A 23,424-nucleotide genomic window follows, 5' to 3' on the forward strand; every position below is an offset into this window, starting at 1 on the left:
TCAAAGCAGACCTGGTGTCCTCCTCAGAACAAAATCCCCTTTGAAAACTGGACCAGAATTAATTTTCTTCTCCTCAGAAGATATAGACCCTCTTCTTTTTGGCTTGAAAGGGAGTCTCAACCCACTACCCAATCATTCTTGCCAAAACACATTCCCAGTTTTCTGGTGTCTGTGTAAAGCATACTTCAGCTTGTGCTGACCTCTAGATTTTGAATTCTTAGATAGAATTCTTCCTCAGAACAGTAATACTACAGTTAAGGCAAAGGAGTCTTCTCCACTCTAAAGGCGAACCTGTCTGACTTTTCTTGTCAGACTCCCTGACTCCAAATCTTGTCAGAAAACCAACTGACTGCCTTCAGACTGTTTCTAACTGACCAATCAGAGAAGAGGGAGCAGCTTGCCACTCAAGTTCTCTATTCTAGGGAATAGTTAACTCTTCCCCTCCCAGCTCTCTGATTTTGCTGCACTTCAGAAATCTGCTGTTAAATGCAGTCTGTCACATCTACTTTTAAGGTTTTTTGTGAGGATAAACATTTCTTTGGTTCTCCTTTGGGAAGAAATGACATAAATAAAAAATGTTGCTGAAGACTTGGGTGGGAAGATAAAAGAAGAGTTTGTTTACGAGTGGGGAGGAGTCAAGGAAGCAGAGAAAGAGGGCTGTGAGGAGGACAGAAAGAGGAAATATTAGTATTAATTATAAAATGTGTACCCTGTGTTTTTGCCTTCATCACGGCCACCATGGCAACTAACAGATTAAAAACATCCTATTATATAAAAGGCTAAGCATAATCAAGATAACTCACTTCCTACCCTGGTGCACCACCAGAGGGCACTGCTGTGTAGGGAAGTCCAGGTGAGGCAGCTGGACCTCCAGAGAGCGTGCCATGGTGGGAAGCCCAGGCTGGGATCAGGCATGGAACAGGCAGCAGTGCCCACCCCCTGTCTTCCTCCAGCTGGATCAGGAGCGGAGCAGGTGGCAATGCCTGCCTGCCCTTCACCCAGCTGGAATCAGGAGAAAAGCATGTGGCAATGCCTGCCCTCTGCCTTCACCCAGCTGGGATCAGGAGGGGAGCAGTTGGCAATGCCTGCCTGCCTGCCTGCCAACCTGTTCCTTCAACTGGAGTTCAACCCATACAGAATGGTTGACACGTTAAGTCCTAGGTCAAACCTTCCATTCACCAGTAGCTTTTCTGTGTGTGGTGTGTGAAAAAGAGTACAAAGGAAAACAAAGTGACCCCTGCAAGTCTTTGCACGTTCCCCACTTGTTGAGATAGATTGACTAACTGTGGTTTGCCATTGATCCAGGAATACATAATTATTTGGTCTTGTGGGAGCCCCAGAAGGAAGAATATCCCAGGCTCATTCACATAGTGCCACTTAATGGTTTGCAATTATGTCCAAATGTGGTTTGCTATTATGTCCAAATGTAGCCAATGATCCCATGATACCTGTAATTCCCCTTTTTTGATTTGGTTGTATCACATTCTGAGAACTACATATAAATTATGTTGGTATAGTATGGATAAATGAAAAAGTGAATTATCCATGAAACTTTAGTTCTGTGTATTAAGTTCATGTGTTGTTAATTGGGCATCTACTTAAATGAACCATGTAAGACACTGGCATCCTGATGAGTCAAGTTACTAGCTGTCAACTCTGAACTTCACCAGAATTCCATAAGCCTTTTACCAATAGCACTTGAGGTCATTGTATTCATAGTAGAATATATATGTGGCATTTGCCTAACTTGGAAGTGAAATCTCTTTTAAAATGAAATCTGTTCTCTCCTATGCAGACTATTCCATGTTTTGAGATAACCAATGCAGTATACTGAGGCCTTTTCCTCTCCTATGTTGTCCCTAATTTTTACTGCAAGGTTTAATTAAATATATTTTATAGGGGGGGAGGTGTTTTATACTACAATTTATTGTGGAATATCTCTTAAATCGTCTTCGTCCTTCTGTGCAGCCCCACATTGGGGACTGCGCAGGCGCAGGCCAGCCACGGAAAGGATTTTTCTAGCTTTTAGAGATGTGAAGGGGATGTTCGGATCCACCGCGCATGCGCGCCATTGTTCCCGCCAATTTTGAATGTATATATATCCGAACGTCCCCGGCATTCCCTCAGTTCCTTTTTCGCCGCCGTCGAAAAGGTTCTTATTGTCTAGCGTTAGTTGTCTCTCAGCGTCTCTTCGGAGTTTCTTGCTTGTTTCCTTCTGCTGTTCGGTATTTTCCTGTGTCATCTGTCGGGAGATACCGTTCAAAATGTCTCAGACATCTTTATTTAAAAAGTGTCTGAAATGTGGCACGAAAATGACACACTCGGATGGCCATGAGCTCTGTCTCATCTGCCTGGGCGAGGGACACGTCGTGAAGCGTTGTGCGGTATGCATGTCTTTCACTCCGAAAGCGAAGAGCGATCGAAAGGCCAGGCTCCGTGCCTTCTTGTGGGATGCCAACCTTCTCCCCCCCAAGCCTTCGGGCTCATCGGGAGATAGGCCCCGCTCCGCCGCTCCGTCACCGGCGCCGTCTCGTAAGTCGCCAGAGCCGCTCCCATCGGAACCGACGGGGCAACCCGTTCCGGAGGCCCGATCTGACTCCGGTTCCGGGGATCGTCCTTCGAGCCAGAAGGCCAAGAAGCGTTCGTCATCCAAATCGAAGTCCTCGTCCAAACCTTCGGCCACAGAGACTTCGTCGGAGCCCCCGCCTAAAAAGGCCAAGGCCAAGTCAAAAGCCAAGGGCCGTGCACCATCCCCGACTCCAACTGTGCCACCCGGTACTCCGCCCAGACTGGTCCTGATAGCTGACGATGTGGTGAGCCTCCACACCCTGTCACCTCCTTGCACGCCTCCTCCATCGGTTTCCGGGGAATTCATGCCGTTCCTGCCTTTCTCGGAACCGTTTCAATCTTTCGAGCGTTCCCTGCCGTCCGCCCCGGCGCCTTCGGAGGCCTCCGTTCCGATGCAGTCTACCTCATCGGTTCCGACACCGTTTCGCTGGCCTGCCCCGGTGTAACGGGACAGTTGCCCGTGTCTAAGACCAAGTTTCAACTTGCCAGGAGAAAGATGGATCTCTCTCCGGGGAAGCCGAAAGCAGTTAGTCTTTAGACCTGTCAAACAGATAAGTTTTTTGAACCAGCTGTTTATCAGTACATTTATTTATATAGGGTTCAATATTGCTTTGCAACTCCCCATCAAACACACAGACACCAATCTAGAGTTTATTTCACTTTATTGAAAATATACCCTAATTTTTTAATGAAGCAAGCAATCAAAATATAAATGGCTATTAATATGAATCCTATAACAATAGAACATAGAAAGGCAATAAGAAATAAGTTCACTAACATTTCTCAATAAATCCTAAGTTTAACATTGCTCAAAGTTTCTATGAAATACATAGGTAGAAATAGTTTCTCACCTAGATTCTCCCAAGAGATCTCTTCCATCAGTACCCTGCTTATTCTTTCTGTGTTTGCAATGATATACCTAATCATATGCAAATATTTAGGGTCTATTCACATGATAGCACAAACAAATATTGATTGGTTTGACACTTCACTGAATATTCATAATTTCATAGTACAGCCTTCCAATTAGTTAAAAAATTATGTCATAATCTGTACTGCAGGAAAATACTATAAATCTCTAACAAGTGTCAAGAAAAGTTAAGTTGGACGATCACCATTGGTTGAATCTCTGATAGAAGAACATCAATCTCGGTAGAGTCCACTATTTTAATTAATTGTCAAAGGATGAAAGCACACCTGTTGAATTACCTTATACATAGAAAAAATACACTGAAAGTTCATGTAAAGTTTAAAAGTTCATCTAGAGAGTACAGAAGCTAGGCCTAGTATTGTTCAGTATTGATTATTGGCATATGATTTTAATCTATATTGGCATAACACCGGTGCCTGTTCATCTACCTCCTTGTCAGCCTGTCCCGGGGATAGGGAACATGAACTCCTGGCAGGATTTCGTGGCCTGGTTCCAGCAGTCCGTGCCCTTCCTGCAACACCATTCGGCTTCGCAGCCTTCCGTTCCGGCTCAGCCGATCGTGCACCCTGCGCCTGCTCCACCTGCGGCTAGCGTGCTACTCCATCCCTCGGTTCCTGCAGCTCGTCCATCTGCCCCGGTCGATCTCCGGACTTCGGTTCCAACGCAGACCCCGGCAGAGTTTTCGGATTCTGAGGATGAGGAGGGCCTGGCTTCCCCGTCGGAATATTCTTCGGATGTGGCTTCTGACCCTTCCCCGGATGACACCGTGGGTGAGCTTCATTCTTCGTCCCCAAACGACTGCAGAATGTTCGCCGAGCAGATGGTGAGGATGGCCGCTGCGCTGGAGATAGACGTTTCCTCCACGACTTCCAAGCCCAAAAGCAAGCTGCTAGAGGCGTTGTATTCCGGGTCCCCCGCATCGGTGGCGTTCCCCCCTGTGGAGGATTTCGTTGACAATGCCCTTGTGCTCTGGCAGACACCGGCGTCCCTGCCGCCGACGGCAAAGAAGGTTGAGAGGTACTACCGCCTGAAGCAGGACGACTGCCCGTACCTCTTCACTCACCCTAAGCCCTCTTCTATCATGGCGGAGGAAGGTCAGGCTCGGTTCCGTTACGGTTCCTCTTTGGCTCCAGCGGACCGAGAAGGCAGGAAGCTGGATGGCATGGGCAGGAAGCTGTACTCGTCCGCGTCCTTGGGGTTCCGTATAGCGAATTTCCAAGCTATAATGGGATCCTATAATTTATTCTTGTGGAGAAGGCTGTCCTCTTACCTCTCCGACCTCCCGGAGGATCGCCGCCACCTGGTTAAGGCCCTTCAGGCCGAGGCCATGAAGCTGTCAAAACAGCAGATGACAGCTGGCAAGGACGCCGCCGACTCTGCAGCGCGAACGATGGCAACTTCGGTGGTCCTGCGTCGACACGCCTGGCTCCGGTCCACAACCCTGCCGCCAGAGAAGAAGGCGAAAGTGGAGGATTTCCCCTTCGAGGGGCCCCAGCTCTTCTCGGAGAAGACAGATGAATCCCTCTCCTTGATGAAGAAAAATCGGCAGACCGCCAAGTCCCTGGGAGTCGCCCCTTCAGCTCAGCTGTCGGGTCCGAGGTATCGTTATGGCCGGTTCCGATCCTACCAGGCCCCTTATCAACCTTACCAGCAGCGTCAAGGGCGCTTCTTCTCGGGCCAGTCCTATGGCCACCGGTCCTACTCAGCCCAGCAGCGTCACTCTTCCAGGCGCTCCGGCCGGTCCAAGGGCAGGCAGCAGCCCTCCTCGCCTAAACCATCGACCTCCGTGCAGAAGCCCTCTGTCTTCTGACTAAGCCTGAACGCTTCCCAGTTGGCCTCCAAGGACTCTCTCTCTACTGCCCGGTTCTTGGACAGGCTTCGGCCCTTCTTGCCCTATTGGCAGCTTGTTACCTCTGACACTTGGGTCCTGTCTATTGTGTCCCATGGTTACAAATTGTTATTTACTGATGCACCTCCCCTTTCTCTCCCTCCCCGTTGTTCTCCATGTTGTGATGTTGTGTTACACAATAATGTTATGGAGTTGGTGAACAAAGGTGCTGTCCGGGTGGTCAATGTCGCTGCTTCCCCTTGGGGATTCTATTCACGATATTTTCTCGTAGATAAGAAGGATGGAGGGTCCCGGCCCATTTTGGACCTTAGAGGCCTCAACAGTTGTTTGAAGGTTGAGAAATTTCGGATGCTGACCCTGGCACGGGTCATAGAGCTCTTGGAAGCAGGCGTCTGGCTAGCTATTCTAGACTTGAAAGACGCCTACTTCCACATCTCCATCTTTGAGGGCCACAGGAAGTACCTGCGGTTTGTCTTTGGGGATTCTGTATATGAATATACGGTGTTGCCTTTTGGGCTGGCCTCTGCACCTAGGGTTTTCACGAAGTGCATGGCCACCGTGGTGGCATATCTACGGTCCAGGGGATGCTTTATCTATCCTTACCTGGATGACTGGCTCCTGGTGGGACCCTCAGCTGACACTCTCCAGGCCCATATTGCCCTCACCTTGTCTGTGCTGGCTAGGTTGGGCTTGGTGGTTAATGGGGATAAGTCTATTCTAACTCATGGCACAGCCCTTAGGTTTATAGGGGTCCATTTCGACTCACCGCGGGGCAGAGCCTACTTGCCCCCGGATCGCTTGACCAGGCTTTCCTCCCTAGCCCGTCACTTCTTGCACAACCGTTTTCAATCTGCCCTCCTGATTCAGACACTGCTAGGCCTTATGGCCTCCTCCACAGGGGTAGTTTTTTCGCACGCCTGCATATGAGGCCTCTGCAAAACTGGTTCGTCCGGAGGTATAACCCCCTCACTATGGGCCAGCATCAGAAGTTCTCCATCCCCAGGGTGATACAGCGGTCCTTGGCTTGGTGGACTGTCCTTGAGAACTTGTCCAAAGGTTGTCCTTTTGGCCCTTTCCTGGCAGAGGTCACCGTCTTTACTGACGCCTCCAACTTGGGATGGTGAGGGCGCTGTGGGCAGCTCTCGGCCCAAGGCATCTGGTCTCCAACTGAGGCAAACATGCACATTAACCTCTTAGAGCTTAGAGCGATCCGTTACTCCCTTGCTTCTTTTGCAGATGCCATTCGAAACAGAAGGGTTCAGGTCCTGTCGGACAATACCACGGCCTGCTATTACCTCAACAAGCAGGGAGGAACGGTCTCGCTCAAGCTCTGCAGGGAAGCATCGACTCTCTGGAAATGGGCCATGGTCAACAACGTCCTTCCCAGGGCCGTTCACATTGCAGGAGAGCTCAACACCGCAGCGGACACGCTGAGCAGGGTGTTTCTGCCTCATCACGAGTGGTCCCTCAACAGGGCTTACCTCCACCTGGTTTTTCGCACATGGGGTACACCGCTTATCGACCTCTTCGCAACGGCCCACAACAAGCAGGCCCCGCTGTTCTGCTCACGGTCCGGAATTGGCCGTCACTCACTAGGGGATGCCTTTCAGATACCCTGGTTCCCAGGGCTCTTTTATGCGTTCCCCCCCTTCCCGCTCATGCACAAGGTCCTCTCCAGGGTCAGGGCCTTCAACACCCACTGTATCCTGATTGCCCCAAAGTGGCCTCGCCAGGATTGGTTCCCTCTCTTGCTCTTCCTCTTGCAGGGACGATGCCTGGCACTGCCACCTGCCCCGGACCTATTAATCAGGGACGGAGTCAGGCACCACAATGTGGCAGTTCTGAGTCTAGCCGCCTGGCTCCTGTGCACTCCGGAGTAGGCCTCTCCTCAGAGGTTCTTAAGGTCATTCTGAATGCCAGGAAGCTATCAACCAGGCTGTCCTACCAGAGGAAGTGGTCCCGGTTTTCCAGGTGGTTGGCCCCCAAGGGGATTTCTCCCTTTGATTGCCCCTTACCTATCATTCTGGACTACCTCCTATATTTGTTCTCACAGGGTCTTGCCTACTCGAGCATTAAGGTCCACATGGCTGCGATCTCTGCTTTCCATGAGCAGATTGATGGGAAGACCGTTTTTACACACTGGCTTTCCAAGCAGTTCCTAAAGGGCCTGTTCAAGACCTTCCCTCCTAGGGCCCCGCCGATTCCTCAGTGGAGTCTGTCCCTGGTACTCTCCCAACTGATGCTCCGGCCCTTTGAGCCCCTGTCCACCTGTCCCTTGCCTTTGCTCACACAAAAGGTAGCCTTTCTGGTGGCAGTCACATCCTCTAGACATGTTGGGGAGCTGTCTGCCCTGCGGTGTGACCCTCCCTTCCTGCAGTTTTTCCCTGGTATGGTCATGCTCCACACTAGCATGGAATTTCTGCCCAAAGTGGTCTCTAAGTTTCACCTGCAGCAAAAAGTGTTCCTCCCTTCCTTTTTTCCGTCACCGTCATCCCCAGGGGAACGGGCACTACACACATTGGATGTAAAACGTGCTTTATTGTTTTATTTACATCGCACCAAATGTTTCAGGAAGTCTCCTGCCCTGTTTTTGTGTTACTCTGGCCCTCGCAAGGGCTCACCTGCTTCTGCCCAATCCATCTCTCGCTGGATTGTGTCTACAATTAAACTTTGTTATCAGCAAGCTGGAGTCCAATGCCCTTTGTTGGTTACTGCTCATTCTACTTGAGCGCAAGCTGCTTCTGCTGCCTTCCTGCGAGGAGTGCCGCTCCGGGACGTCTGTCAAGCTGCAACATGGTCCACTGCTGACACTTTCATCAAACACTACTCTGTGGACGTGAATGCACGGCGTGAATCAGCTGTTGGCACGGCTGTCCTGCATTCTTTGTTCAAGTAGACACTCACACATGCCCCCATTGGTGAGATGCTAGTTATTCTCCCAATGTGGGGCTGCACAGAAGGACGAAGACGATAAACAGGGTTTCTCACCTGTAACTGTTGATCGTCAAGTCTCTTCTGTGCAGACACACATTCCCTCCCACCTACCCCGCTGTGAGTGCTTGGTTGCTAAGTTTTTCTCCGGCGGCTCAGGTGAACTGAGGGAATGCCGGGGACGTTCGGATATATATACATTCAAAATTGGCGGGAACACTGGCGCGCATGCGCGGTGGAGCCGAACGTCCCCTTCACATCTCTAAAAGCTAGAAAAATCCTTTCCGCGGCTGGCCTGCGCCTGCGCAGTCCCCAATGTGTGTCTGCACAGAAGAGACTCGACGATCAACAGTTACAGGTGAGAAACCCTGTTTTTTTAAATTAAAAATGGCTGTAAATCATATATAAAGCAGAATAGAAAAATGTCACTTCAGTGTTTTTTAAAAAGTGTTCTGCCTGCAGTTTCTGTTTTCTGTTGGTCATTGAGCTATGTGGATCAGTATATGTACTGTGTGCCATTCCATATGCCAAAATAGTATTGTTTTAATTATGAGCTTTTTATGTGACAGATTCTGTTTATCTGGCATGCAGTATAGAACTTCCAAATTATCTGAAAATTGTCTTGGCTGTGTTTATTTTCTGTGTAGATCTCAAGAAACCCCCGTAGATGGGCAACCTCCTGCATTGCCACCCAAACAGTCGAAAAAGAACAGTTGGAACCAAATTAATCATTCACATTCTCAACAAGAATTGGATAACCATATAAATGAAACATACGATGATTCTTCATCTCCAGAAAAATCTACAGTAAGATGCTGCCTCAAATTTGGTTTTAATCAAAATCCTCCTTTTGCAAGGATAGTGAGTCCATTAGTGTCAGTAAGTCAGTGTCTTCTACAGATAACTTATAAATCTATTAAAATTATCGCACATACATAATGTGTCTTTCAGTGATGTACTGTCTTCCCTCTTGTTGGCTCTTCAGGCTCATTACCAAGTTCAGTAATAGATGATGAGAACTTAAGAATCACCTTGGGATTTGCAAGTAGTTCTCTATTTAAAAAAAAAGTTCAGATATAGAGAATTAATAACAATATTACGTTCTCATTTTCAGCCCAATGGCGGGATTCCTCATGATAATCTTGTTCTGATCAGAATGAGACCAGATGAAAATGGAAGATTTGGTTTCAATGTAAAGGTACTAATAAAATCTACCCTCTCTTATTTTTCTGATATACTTGAGTGTTTTATGTTCTTCAATTATTTACCTCTCTTTTAAAGGGTGGATATGACCAGAAGATGCCTGTCATAGTGTCCAGGGTAGCTCCCGGAACACCAGTAAGTTATCATGAAAAGCTTATAATGATATCTATTCTGAGACATGCATGCAGGTTGCTTAACTCTTGACTATATCTAAGTTTACCTGCATCGAACAGGCACTTAATACAGAATCTTCTGTACGTCTTTGTAAAAGAATTCATGGGCTTGGATCCAGGCAGTCGCCAGTAAAAGGCACTGGTGGATGTAGATTTCTCCTGCATTCCTGTCCCAATAGCAGTCCCTTTCCAACCACTGAAAGATTACACCAGAACAGTTATACTTGAGGAATAATAGAGGGGTTATTTCTCCCTCTGCTATAGGCAGATCCCCCCAGCTCACATGGCTGTTTGTCCATATATGTTCCATAAGGACTTCTGGAGGGACAGAAATGTGGGGAAAGTCTACTTAATAATGAATTCTTCTCTCATTCTCATCCAGTTTTCTAGTTCTACAAAATATAGCATAGTACTTGAACAATATACTTTTTATTGTTGATGATGTAGTTCAATGGGGATGAATAAAAGTTTGCAGAATGGCTTATTGGTTTAAATCTGGAACTGATGAGGTTATGTTCATATATGCGAACACAGAGGCATGGATGAACCACTATGCAGCATGAACTGTAATATTTAATGTTTTTAATGGTGTTTGTATTTGTTATCTGCCCTGAGCCTGCAAAAGCGGAGAGGGCGGAATATAAATATAATAAATTAAATTAAATTAAATTAATACCCATCTAAAATTGTTTATAGTATTAGTATCATATTTATTCAAAAGGAAGACAATACTGAATTTAAGACTATCCTCTTTAAAACAGCAAGGGTTATACATAAAAGTAGATCCTGAATTTAAAATGAGCCCCTCTAAAAAAAGGTAGCAGTATAAGCAAAGTTTTTTATTATGTAGTAGTCAATATAGATTACAGAAGAAATCAATTTATTTCTCTTTTTGTACCTCTTTGCACTATAACTGTTCACAAATAGTATTGGATCATGCTGTTTCTAATTTTAAAAGGGCAATAGACTAGGTTCTTTAACCATCCCCTAAGAGCTGAACCACTGCTCAGATAAATTTACCAACTGGCAGTGCAGTCCTAAACAGAATTACATCCTTCTTCAAAATCCATAGAAATCAAAATCCATAGAAATCTCTTTAGGAATGCACTGGTTAACTGCCACCATCCCATTCATAGTGTTTTTGGAGACTAGGAAGTAAAACTTTTCCAACAGAAGGCATTGTATCTCCAATGCAGCAGGGCTATTCAAAATTAACTATTTGCCTTATCCTTCTCTAGCTACAATGTTCACAAACCCACATGTTAAACTGCTGTAAAAGCGATGAGCTTTTTGAGTTTTTCTCTCCTGGAAAAAAGCAAAACTACTAGGCAACTGAGGCCTGAAGCACAGGGGAAGAAGGAAATGCTTGTATGGAGAACTATTCTATCTTAACCAGAAACATAGTTCGCTAAAGGAGCAAGTCCACCCCCATTGTTCCTACCACTTCATACCACTTGCAGGCAATGAGCTGCAGTTATTAAGCAAGCCGGCAAGTCCCATCTGACTTCTCTCTTTCCTTGAAAAATAATGCAGTTCTAAAGGCAGTATTTGCCAGGTGAAGCATTTCTTTCACTGCTACTCCTATCTGATGGTGAATGAGTTAGCCCACTTTCTCCAGTTCTCTTGTTCTCCCTGTGTGTGCAGTGAATAATCTCTCACTAGGCAGATCTATATACCTGAGTGAAAGACTGATTCCCCCCTCCTTGTTAGAAAACCAAAGAAGGTAAATACTATATTTGAGTAAATACTGTAATTGAAAATTAAGCCTTTTACCAATAATAAAATAGTTGTAGGTATTGTCAGACTTTGAATTATATCAGGGTTCCAGAATAATTTATTAGATCTGAGTTTTAGATGTACAGTCATTACTACTTACTAGTGAAATCTTTGAACTAAGAGCAATATTTTTGCACAGCTTTCCAGTAATGCCTTGTAGGATCATTTGAAATCCTTATGTGTTACAAATCAAGATTTTATACATTGACAAAGAAAACATTGACAACTTTTGATATAAGAAAAACTTGAAATCATACAGTTTTACCACAAATTATTCTTTTATCAAAAGTCTTTCATTAGGCTCAAATTGTTGCAGAACAGACTGTGGCTATGTTTGAACAGTTAAACATTTTATTTGCCAATATAACATGAATGTGGTGTATTCCTTTTGCATTTCTCTGTGTGCTGTTTTAGACTTCTACATCGCAAACTTTTGAAAAATATTTTTGTATTATTTTCAGTGATATTTCTTTCTTTTGGTAATGATCCTTTTTGACTTGCTTTCCTTCTGCCACCCTAGTTTCATGAATAGAAAGGGGAATTAACTGTGTTTCAGCTTTATTGGGGTAATATAAGAGGAGTCATAATGTAATCCGGCTTCTTCTTTTAACTCGCAATTATACTTTGGGAGCCAGTTTGGGAGAACCAGTTTGGTATAGTGGTTAAGAGCACGGGACTCTAATCTGGAGAACCGGGTTTAATTCTCCACTCCTCCACTTGAGTGGAGAACCGGGTTTAATCTGGAGAACTGGGTTTAATTCTCCACTCCTCCACTTGAAGCCAACTGGGTGACCTTGGGTCAGTCACAGCTTCTAGGAGCTCTCTCAGCCCCACCCACCTCTTAGGGTGTTTGTTGTTGTGGGGATAATAATAACATACTTTATAAACTGCTCTGAGTGGGTGTTAAGTCGTCCCGAAGGGCAGTATATAAATCGATGATGATGAAGATTAGTGACATTATTTTATTTTGAGATGGTTGAAATCAGATTCCTCTGTCTCTGCCGTGAGTTCTTTATGACATCAGTTCCCCACTTTGAGATTTCAGTTTTTCAGAAACAAAGTAAAAAATAACTTCATGCTATTTTTGTCATTCCCCACATAAAACATAAGAATTTCACAAGAATAAATGCTGATCAAGTTCATTTTATTTGGTATTTGTAAATATTGAACAATAAGCCACATTGGCCATTTTATACATTATACAGAAGCAAACTTCAGTTTTCTCTCAAGCCTCCAGGAGCCTCCTTTCTCAGTTTCCCTGTTCAACCCCTTCTCTCATGGCTTTGAAATCCACCTGTGGGAGGGTCCTCCTGACTCACTTCAGTGTCTTGACCAATTTTTGGAACTGCTGCATTAAGCAATTATTTAAAATTAAGAGCAGAGGAGTCCTTTATGTAGCACCTTTTTCATGAAACATTTCATGTTGCAGGCTGACATTTGTGTTCCACGTTTGAATGAAGGAGACCAGGTAGTACTGATCAATGGCAGGGATATATCAGAACATACCCATGATCAAGTTGTCATGTTTATTAAAGCTAGCTGTGAGAGGCACTCAGGGGAACTTGTGCTTCTAGTTCGACCAAATGGTGAGTAATTTTATGTGTATGGGGAAATCTTACCTTTTTCTACCTTTAACCCTGTCAGAACAAGAGCTGAGGGCTATCAATCTCTCACTGTCTTTATCCTAGCCTCAGATTGTTCACAGTGTTCAGAATACTAAAAAGTTATTTGTATTAAATACAATTAGATAGCTCTTTGCTTCCTTACTTTGTGCTGCTTCCCCATATTTCCCCTTCCCCTTAAACCTATTTTGCTGTTGCTAATACTGTCTAATAGGGGAATGCAGATGATATATAGTTCAATGTAACATGGAATTCATTAGGGGGCTTATCACACCTAGTGGTGAGAAAGAAATGATTGTCCCTTTCTTCCCTGTGCTTTTTTCGTTCTATATGTCTGTTATATTGCAAACCATTATTTTGCATTGTAAATGGTCTTTGGTAGGAAGGTGTTATAAATGTGGTAAATGATAGTCTCTCTCATGGTATTGATATATAAATATTATAAAAGTCTGTTAGTGAGCTATAGCTTATGTGCTTTTTAAAAATAGACTTGTGGGTCAGACCAGAGTCTGTCTAGCCCAGCATCCTAGGAAGCGGAAAATATGAATTAATATCCACTTATCACAATGACAAGAAGTAAGGAATTGTGTGTCAAACTATTAGAGCAACAGTGTTTCTTCTGAGTTTGTCATTTCCAGAGTAAAACGCTTTGTAATTTTGTAAGGGCAGTGTAGCTTGCCCTTATGTAAGAACTTCGAGACTTTTTCTGGGGTCTTCAGGCTTCTATATCAGGCTCTCCATCATATCAGTCTATCTCTGGGCATTGGGCGTCTCTGCTGCCAACAAGGACATGCCAAAACAGCTGAATAACCATTTACTGCAGATGCCTCCCTCAATGCTATAGAACAGTCAGCAGGGTGATGGCTTCTGATGTCACAGTGTGCTGTAATATTTTGACTGTGTAGCCGGGAGGTCATCCCTGCCTCCCAGGTCAGGGTAGCTAGTGTTCCCTTCAAAAGGGTCAGCTTTTTCAGAGATGCCATAAACAAACACTTGGTGGAAGACAAATAATAAAAAGTTGGCCTTGCTGATTTTCATGAAGGAGGGCAAAACTAAAAAAAAAGAAAAAAGTTTCATCTCTTTTGTGATGCTAGCTTTCGATCTTTCAGAGCTAAGGGCAAATGGCAGCATTTTAAATCCTCTATGAGTTCCAGCATCCCCTCCTCTCAGCCCAGATAAGGAGGAAAACTCAGAAGAATGCCAACTCCCTTATTATCTCTCAGGATATTGGAGGTTGTCTATTGTGGTTTATATAAGTCTGGCAACAATCTATTTACGACCAATAGATTTTGCCCACCATCTTCAAGGGTTATTCTCTGGAGCTCGTGCTTGCTCTCAACTAAATTTGTGCAAGTTCCTAGGTATCACTGACTGGCCAAGCATCGTTTCCTCCAAAAATAAAACAGGTCCCGGAGGCCCGGAGAACATTAGGGGTCTATTCCATCTATTTCTGGTCTTGAAGAAAAAATGGAGATTTGTGAGTGATTCTCTACCTGAAATGACTGAACAGACGAATGAAAAAAGAAGTTGAGAATGGAGATGTTCAGGTCAATAAAGGGGATTTTTTGGCCCCTCTGAACTTGATAGAAAAGTATATCAACACATCCTGATTCTTCAGGCCCACAAGAGATTGCTTCACTTTACTTACATGGGGCGGCATTTTTTTAAAAAAAGGTACAAAAGCTTTTGTCGCATGTAGCCAAAGGCTATTACCATTTTCAGTACCAGGCTCTCTCCTTTGGGTTACAGATGGCCCAAGTGTTCATGAAAATGCTGTAAAGTTAGGGGATTATGGTTTACTCCCTTAGTGAACCAGCTGTCTCCACAGCATACAGGGCATTTTCTTCCTTAGAGGTGATCTTCTGGGAAGCTACATGGAAGTTGGTATACGTTTACCTGACACTTCTGCACTACAAGGAAGTATTTGCTGATCCTTCGTTTGGAGGGAGAGTCCTCCAACATGCTCTGACAGGTTAGCCTTCAAGTATCCTGCCCTAGGGTACATTGCTTCTATACACTGGTTGTGACCACCCCATCCTGGACCACCAGCATGTTCACTTACCATTCCTACTGTCAGAGTCCCTGAAGGAGAATCTTGAAGCATCGCTTTTGTTTTTCTCCAGTTCTCTTACTGTTTCATTTAATCATTGGCTGTTGGGAGTTAGAATGTTGTATATTTTTAAGTTACATGACTTCTGAACTGGTCTCAGAGACTAAGAGCCATCAAAAGAGAGCCACTTTGGTGTTGACTCCTCACTTCTCCACTTGAAGCCAGCTGGGTGACCTTGGGTCAGTCACAGCTTCTAGCTCTCTCAGCCCCACCCACCACAGGGCTTTTTGTTGTGGGGATAATAATGACATACTTTGTAAACCATTCTGAGTGGGTGTTAAGTCATCCTGAAGGGCAGCATATAAATCGAATGTTGTTGTTGTTGTTATAATAAAAAGATTGACTCCCTCCAGGGAGAAGTGTCTTCCTATTGGTTGTAACTGCCCTACCCTAGAACCTCTGAGAAAGGAACCTCATGGCAAATGAACAAACTTTCCATTTTCACTCAAAGAATCATTAACTTCACTGCCACAGGAAGTGGTGGTGGCCACTAGTTGAATTACAGGTTGATAGGTTCACCAATGGCTACTAGCCACGTTGACAAAGTAGAATCTCTATACTGAGAGACTGTAAACCCTCTGCATGCCAGTGCAGTGATAGAGAGGAGAGGTGTTAGCATTTGTACCCCTTTTTAACCCATCTGAAACTTCTAGTTGGCCACTGTGTAAGGCACAATGCTGGACTTGATAAAACATTGGTCTGATCCAGCGTAGCTTCTCCTAAACTAAAGAATCAAATGCTTTATGTTTTTGTGGGTATAGAGCTCCAACTCCTTGGTCATTTCAGCTGTCCCTTCCCTGCACTGTTTCCAGCTATTCAGTGTCTTTTTTGAGAAGGGGCAACCAGAATTGTACATGATATTTAAATTGTTGCCTCAACATTGTTTTATATAAAACCATTTCAATACAAGCTGTTTTTGTTTTCAAGGCCATGTACTGTAGCTATACACTAATTTTTTTGTTGAACTTTCCACCATAGCGGTGGCATCTTTCCTGTACAGTTCTAGCCAGCTTGGAAAATATCGATCTATATATGAAGCTGGGATTTTTTTTATGTAGCACAAGTCATTTTACTCCAAGTTATGCTACATATCATTTGTGATATTTATAGCCCATTTCTCTAGTTTGGAAAGATTTCTTTTGGATTTTTTTGAATTCTGAATGGTTTTCATCATCTGAATAATTTGGTGTCCTCTCAAGCATACTATGTCATAGTTCGGCTCAGAGTCCAGATAATTTATAAAGAAATATCACTAGTCCCAGCTCAGATCCTTGTTTACTTGATTCCATTGAATAGCAGGTTTAAGTAAAAAGGGACTCAATCTTGTCAGCTAGTAATTTAAATTAAAAATTTATGATTTATTCCAGTATAATCAAGGCTTTCTTCTTGAAAACTTGTCAAAAGGTCTGATCATAGTAGTAATTGTTTACAACTGGAACACAATAACATTCTACTTGTTGTAGAATGTAGTGCTCTCCTTTGTGCCATCATAAGAGTTTGGCTTTATGTTATCCAAGGGTGAGAGGGTTAATCAGGGACAGAAATTCTAGGTTTTTTTACTAGAATGCATGCTGTTATCACTTAGCAATTGCCCTGTATGCATTTCCTGCCCAGAAACAACATGTGTTATACACATACTTGCCAGACAGTTTTCTGAATACAAACACATTCTGTTAGCAATGCTTGGAACTAAAATATAACTGTAAAAAGTGTGGAGGAGGAAATTATGGCTCCCATTAAACTCTACATTTCAGGGTCTTTTATTTAAACTAATACTGCAATCAACTCAGAAAGAAACCTTGTTTGGCTAGTTAAATCAAAGCGTCTATAATAGTTTATTTTCTCTTTGATGGGAAAGGATGAACTCAAAATTTGTACAATTAATACAAATGACTGAAGGAGAAACCTTTTCCTAATTGATTCTAGTGTCCTGATTATCCTTTTTAGAGGTGGGCATGAACTAAAATACGAAACGAAGTTCGTCACGAACCGAGCCGGTTCATGGTTCCTGAACTGGTGGTTCGTGGGAGCTCATTTCTCATGAACTGTGACAAATTTTAGCCCGGTTTGTTTGATTTGTATTTTGGTTCATCACTGCAGACAGCCTGCTGCCGATCAATCACTTTCCTAGACAATGGGGGTATGGGCTCTCTACAGACCTGCTGTCCCAGAAGTGATGTTTTCACAAACTGGTTCGTGAACCAGGGCAAATTCGTGAAAGTTTGTTGTTTGTGAAACATGACGAACCGCACAGTTCAGAATTTTCCCATTTCATGCCCATCTCTAGTCTTTTTCATTTCTGTTACAAGCTCTTTATTGTCTTATGAACCAAAATATTAAGTAAACATAGTTATTCACTGACAGTATTCCAACACAACAACTTATGCTTAAGCTTCTCTGTAAAAATTAAGTATTTGTTTACTCACTGGTGGTGAGTAACTGCTTAAGGTGGAGTTTCACCAGAACGTTTTCTGCTGCATAGAAGCTCAAAAGCAAAACAAAAATATGTGATATGTACTTCCTTAGGAGGAAGTAATATTGCCTGTTCTATTGTCCTGCCTGTGAGTTCTTTTTCTTCACACGTGCTCCCCAGCTGCATGAAGTCTTATCACAAAAACCCATTTATCTTACACAGAATATTTCTATTTATACAAAACACAGTTGAAAATCCACATTACTTAATGTCAGTGATAAGTCAGTTTATGCTTGCATCCTCAGCCTTGTCTTCAGTGGTTGCAGCATTAACATTTTTATGCTATATTCTGAAGCTGCGCTCACCATAAATAATGGCTGAAAAGTAGATTTTAAAAGAAATAATTAGTACAGCAATCTTTCTTTTTTTCAGAAAGCATAACTATAATTTGTCTCTTGAAGAATATTCATCTCTACAGCAATATAAAAGTTTGTAGAGCTGGACCCTTTCTCAATAATTATAATTTGGTTTATTGTAGCTGTTTATGATGTAGTAGAAGAGAAGCTAGAGAATGAACCTGACTTCCAGTACATCCCTGAGAAGTCTCCATTAGATGGTATCCACCAAGATGACAATGCTTTGAGAGAGTCAATGTTTCAGCTAGCTGAAGGACTCATCACTGGAACTGTCCTGGCTCAGTTTGATGTAAGTAATGTGCTTCCTGGACATTGTGTCCATCTCTATGTGCTTTCAAGATGAGAATCTTTTAGCTTGGAACTTAAATCAGATTAGATCAGCAAAATTGATTTATACAGAGTGAGTAAAAAAAGCTTCCTTTCCCTTTCTCAAACCTTGTGTGAGCTGTGGAATTCTGCTGACCTAAGGGAGGGGTTTGTCCCTTAGTTGATTGTTGGAGAAGATGCTTTGAGAAAAGAGTGCTTCACTGTCACTAGCAGTGGAATGCTTTGCATGAAGAGATTTCACAGCTGTGCCTTTTTGTTCATTCAGGACCTTGGACAGGAGTCTGCATGAACTTCAGCAAAGAAAACAGGCTTGGTGTTTTCTTGGGGAGTTGGTGACATAACTAAACCATTTCTTTTTAAATACAGAAGAAATGGGATTTTAAGGAGGCGTAATGAGCCCAGTCACCCTAGGGCTTTCTTTAAGATCTCTGCAGATGTCAATTTTCCCTCATATTTTAAAATAGTAATTTTCTAAAACCAGTGTTTTCAAAGTGAAAGTGAGCTTCCCTTGGTAAATGTAGGCAAGCTCTTCAGAATGCTCCATGACCAGTTATTGCTTTTCATTGGATCAAACAGAGTGCTTTTTTCCATCACCTAAACCAATAATAGAGAAATGCAGATAAAACATTTCATACTCCAAATGCGTGTACAGTTCCACTTCCTGGAATGGGAATATGCACGCAGTGCTGAATATATAGTTACAGCTTTTTCCTCTGATAGCACCAGTTACCTGCAGACAGAGCCCCTTGTAATCCAGAAAAAGTTATCATACATGTGGGGGAAACCCACAGTATTTTTTTCCAAAAAGGAAATAACTAGGCAGTGACTTTGGTTCAGCTTAGACATAATGACAAGCTCATGGCATTTTTTTGTATTATTAAATCAGAGGAATACCTGGGTTCATGCAGTCCCTGTCCCTCAGACATTACCAGTTAATTAAACTTTTCCAACTCACTGCAAACAACTGCTTATCATTACTTACAAATTACAAACTATAGTTTGTTCTTATTTTGCTACCATCTGTAATTTGTGACAAAAGGGTAAAGTGTAATTTGCTACAGCTTCTGAATCATGCAAAAGTGGAGAGGGAACATAAACACCTGGAGATCCCCCAGGTTTATGTATGTAGCTGTGCCTCAGTTTGTCATCTAAGCCACATTTCTAAACAGCATGTTCCAATATATGATGGAAACATAAGTTGAATTTTGACATGCCAAAATCTCTTCTCTCTAATGTGCAGTTTAAGGCAGTAATTTATGAAGACTAAATTGTATATAAAGCAAAGTATTGAAATGTTTACTTCAGTAAGTTTGTTTTTTTCCCTGTTAGATCTACTCTTATCAGTGGTTTGGGGAATTATTTACCCTTTCAAATAATTTTGGTTTGTATTAATATACACATAGATTGGATGCTTCACTCAAACTTGATGCAGAAATATAATTTACAATGCAATCCTAAACAGAGTTACTCCAGTCTACGCCCATTGAAATCAGTGGGCTTAGACTGGAGTAACTCTTCTTAGAATTGCACTGTTAATCTTGGGTGCTTTGGGATTATTTCTGATGTTGTCTCTCAATGCTTTTTTAAATTGTAGGATATGAAGGAAGAATTAGATGTATTTTTCTTTTCTTCCCAGAAATAAATGGATATATATTTTCCCCATTCTGATCTCTATCTGGCTACCCTCAGCAGCACATTTTCTCAGTTGACTCCTGAGGCATTAGGTGGCAAACAAGGTGTTACAGCTGTTGCTTTATGCAGCATGGGACTTTTAATTGTAATCTTCTTGAATTGATAAATTTTCATTAAATTGATAAATTATGACTCGAAGAGCAACTTCTAACTTTTGCATGGCTGCATAAGTCTGTAAATGTACTAAGAGGTCAGTTGGAATATAGAGTTAGGAACAGATTAGAGTATCTACCACGCTTTTTCTGAATAATCTAGCTAGATGGTTTTTATTTAGATGCACTATGCCATTTTTTGCCTTCTGCCCATACAGAAGGTCTTTTATAAACTTGGTGAACAGCATCGTCTATTTTCATCTTGATACCTTATAGATAGCTGTGGCCACATTGCCTAATACGCATGGCCTTTTCCTTGATACAAGAAATTGTGTGTTCACACCCTCAGAATGTGTCTTCTCTGAAAATATAAGAGATGATAGTCAGTTTCCTGAAAAGAAATGGCAAAAGTACAAGATGCATGTGCTGTCTTCCTTGTATGCAAGCAGGGAGAAAGTGTTGACTTCTTAGTGAAATGTTGCTCTGTGTGCATACCCCACATGATTAGTCACATTCCTGTTGCTACTTCCTGACTTAGTTGTTTCTGTTTAGCAACTCTATAGGAAGAAGCCTGGGATGACCATGTCTTGTGCCAAATTACCTCAAAACATTTCCAAAAATAGATACAGAGACATTTCGCCTTGTAAGTATTTGCATGAAATATAAACATTAAAATTCATGAATAGACATGTGGGTTCCCTGCAGCCACACAGCAGCTGTGGGGAATGGCTGTTAAAAAATAAAGGAGAGCCCATTTGGGCTCAGATTGCCACCATAGGGGAAGGAATGCCTCCTGCCCTCCCTCCCCAGGCATTTTCCTGTACTGAAACAGCACTGGAGGGGAGTTTGTTCTCTTTTTTTGCTGCTCTGCATGCTCAGAACACTCCATGTGTGGTGCCAAAAATGGAGAGATAACTCCCCACCTGTTTGACATGGCAAAATGGTGGAGCGGACAGGAGCCCTTCCTCCTCTGCAGTAGTGATCTGAGCCCTGATTGCCTCTCCCCTTTTCCTACTCCTTCTCTTCTTCCCATGTACCAGTCAGCCTACTTTTATCGGACCCCCTTTCTTCATTTTTCTTACTTTCCCTCCTTCAGCATCCTCTACCCAGAAAAACTATGGCTGATTTGCACAGTACTCACCAACCAGCCGACCTTTTATCTGACCCTTGTCTTCAACTATATTTACTGGTTATTTACTTCATATATAAACTGCTTTTCTCCACAATGGAAACCCAAGACAGCTCACATTATTCTCCTGTCCTCCATTTTATCCTTACAGCAACAACCCTAACTCTGAGGTACATTAGGCTGAGAGGGTGTTACTGGCCCAAGGTCACCCAGCAAGCTTCCCATGGCAGAGTTGGTTTGAAACTGGGTCTCCTAGATCCTAGTCTGAAATTCTAACCACTGTTGAACAATAGCAAGCAATTGCTATTGAACAATAGCAAGCAGCCATTCCAGGGTGAGTGGTGTCAGTCATGTGGTATCAAGTCACCCAATGGTTGCTGCTGAGCCTAACCCTGATGAGGTCGCCTTCAAAGGCTAAAACAGTCCTGGAAAGGGCTGTGCCCCCTCCCCCTGCTTTTTACTGACAGAAAGCAAGCTTGAAGTCTGGCAATACTGTCGTTGGTGCCTAGCAATTCCTACAGCACCACTAAGATGGCCTTCATTTCTAAATATACAAGTTCCACATCTATTATTTGAGGAGATGTAATCCACTTTGGATAGTTTGGGGTGGGTAGTTGAGTTGGTCTGCAGTAGAACAGCAGGATTTGAGTCCAGTGGTACCTTAGAGATCAACAAGATTTTCAGAGTGTAAGCATTCAAGAGTCAGGAGAACTCTCTTCTGCCTTGGATCTCAGTAAGAAAGGCGTGGTAGTGGTAGAAGTGGCAGTAATAACCCACTAGTACTTTTTTTAAGATTTCAGATTTTTCTGCAAACTTGGGACCTTTTCAGGTTTGTAATAAGTTCTGCCTTGTATGTCTGTTCATGGCTCCAGTTCCTAGATATAAGCATACACAGATTTGACCATGTTGAGAATTAGATTTATTGATTATTTATCTTTGCTAAACTTACAATGTGTTGATGGATCTCTTTTCCCCCCCTCAGATGATGCTACACGGGTCATTTTAATGAGTAATGATGATTACATCAATGCAAACTATATAAATGTGAGTTATTGATTATGGTTTTCTATGTGTGAATTCCGTGCAATGAATTCTGGGATTAAATATTTTAGCTTTTTAGATTTAACTTGCATTCTAAACTACTTTTGCTGGGCCTCTGTGGGAAAGGCACTCCTAGCAACTGTCGGGTGAGGCAGGATTGTTGAGGCACTACACACCTAATACATGTTGCATGGGTGATGGGAGAGACATTGGTAGCAAATCCTGCTTGAGACAGGGGTTCCTTTCTCTTTCTTACCTGTGTGTGGTTCATTGTCCTTGCATTCCCAGTATTAGGGGAATGTTCTGTGTTACAAGGTCTGTTTCCTGTAAGGATTCTGAGTGGAGCATTATTAGCAACATGCTGTAACATTTGCTCTCTTGCTCGACTGTTCATGCAAAGTGCTCTTTCTCTGGCATTTCCATGACCAGAGTTCCCCTGGTCATTGTAACCAATGTCAGACCAAAAAGCTTTTAGGCCAATGCTGCACACCCTTTCATGAGAGATATGGGTGTCCTAACTGGGATTTATATCATGCTTAGGAGACTTGTGATCAGCTATCGACCTGGTATCCTAAGCTATACCATAGCTGTGCCAGGTAGAATGGGAGCAGAAACAGTTGTTTCACTCCCAGTGAGTTAAATGAGGAGTGTTTATGCCAAGGCATTTGGCAGCACAATATTATACTGGCATGGAGGCAGTGCATGAGTTGAATAGGTTCAGAGTAGGTTGAGTAGGTTCAGAATTGACTGTACCTGTGCACCCATTTCTGGCTCTGTATAATAGTGTACCTACATCAGCAGGGTGCTGCACCAGCATATTCCCAATTCACACCAGCATAAGGCTAAAATGATATGAGTGGTCTATCAGTGGCCTTAGAATCTTACCATTAATTATTTAACCGCAACAGGGTTTTTTGGTGGTGTTGTGTTGGATTAGGTGAGGAAATGAATCTTGCTATTTGGTCATCAGTAGATTTTTACAATTATATGGTGATTTCATTTTGTAGCCTTTAAAATTAAATTTAGCGACAGTGTTCCATGCAACAGTCACCTCCAGGCTGGATTACTGTAACTCTCTCTAAGCTGGGCTGGCTTTGTGTCTGCTCCGGAAGTTACACCTGGTACACAATGCGGCAGCTCATGGAGTTCTG

The 23,424-nt window shown here is 43.1% G+C and overlaps 1 protein-coding gene across 2 annotated transcripts in view; it reads left to right on the forward strand.

Annotated features, from left to right (window-relative positions):
• Positions 1-23,424, forward strand: part of PTPN4 (protein tyrosine phosphatase non-receptor type 4) — a 220,512-nt gene that overhangs the window by 157,527 nt on the left and 39,561 nt on the right. For both annotated transcript variants that reach the window (XM_054970596.1, XM_054970597.1), the window contains exons 16-22: positions 8,927-9,086; positions 9,394-9,477; positions 9,561-9,617; positions 12,861-13,017; positions 18,115-18,281; positions 20,656-20,746; positions 22,215-22,276. In XM_054970596.1, the coding sequence (XP_054826571.1) occupies positions 8,927-9,086; positions 9,394-9,477; positions 9,561-9,617; positions 12,861-13,017; positions 18,115-18,281; positions 20,656-20,746; positions 22,215-22,276 (778 nt within the window). The remainder of the gene's footprint in view (positions 1-8,926; positions 9,087-9,393; positions 9,478-9,560; positions 9,618-12,860; positions 13,018-18,114; positions 18,282-20,655; positions 20,747-22,214; positions 22,277-23,424) is intronic.

This window comes from Eublepharis macularius, chromosome 2 (assembly GCF_028583425.1).
Source record: "Eublepharis macularius isolate TG4126 chromosome 2, MPM_Emac_v1.0, whole genome shotgun sequence".
NCBI classification, from domain to species: domain Eukaryota; kingdom Metazoa; phylum Chordata; class Lepidosauria; order Squamata; family Eublepharidae; genus Eublepharis; species Eublepharis macularius.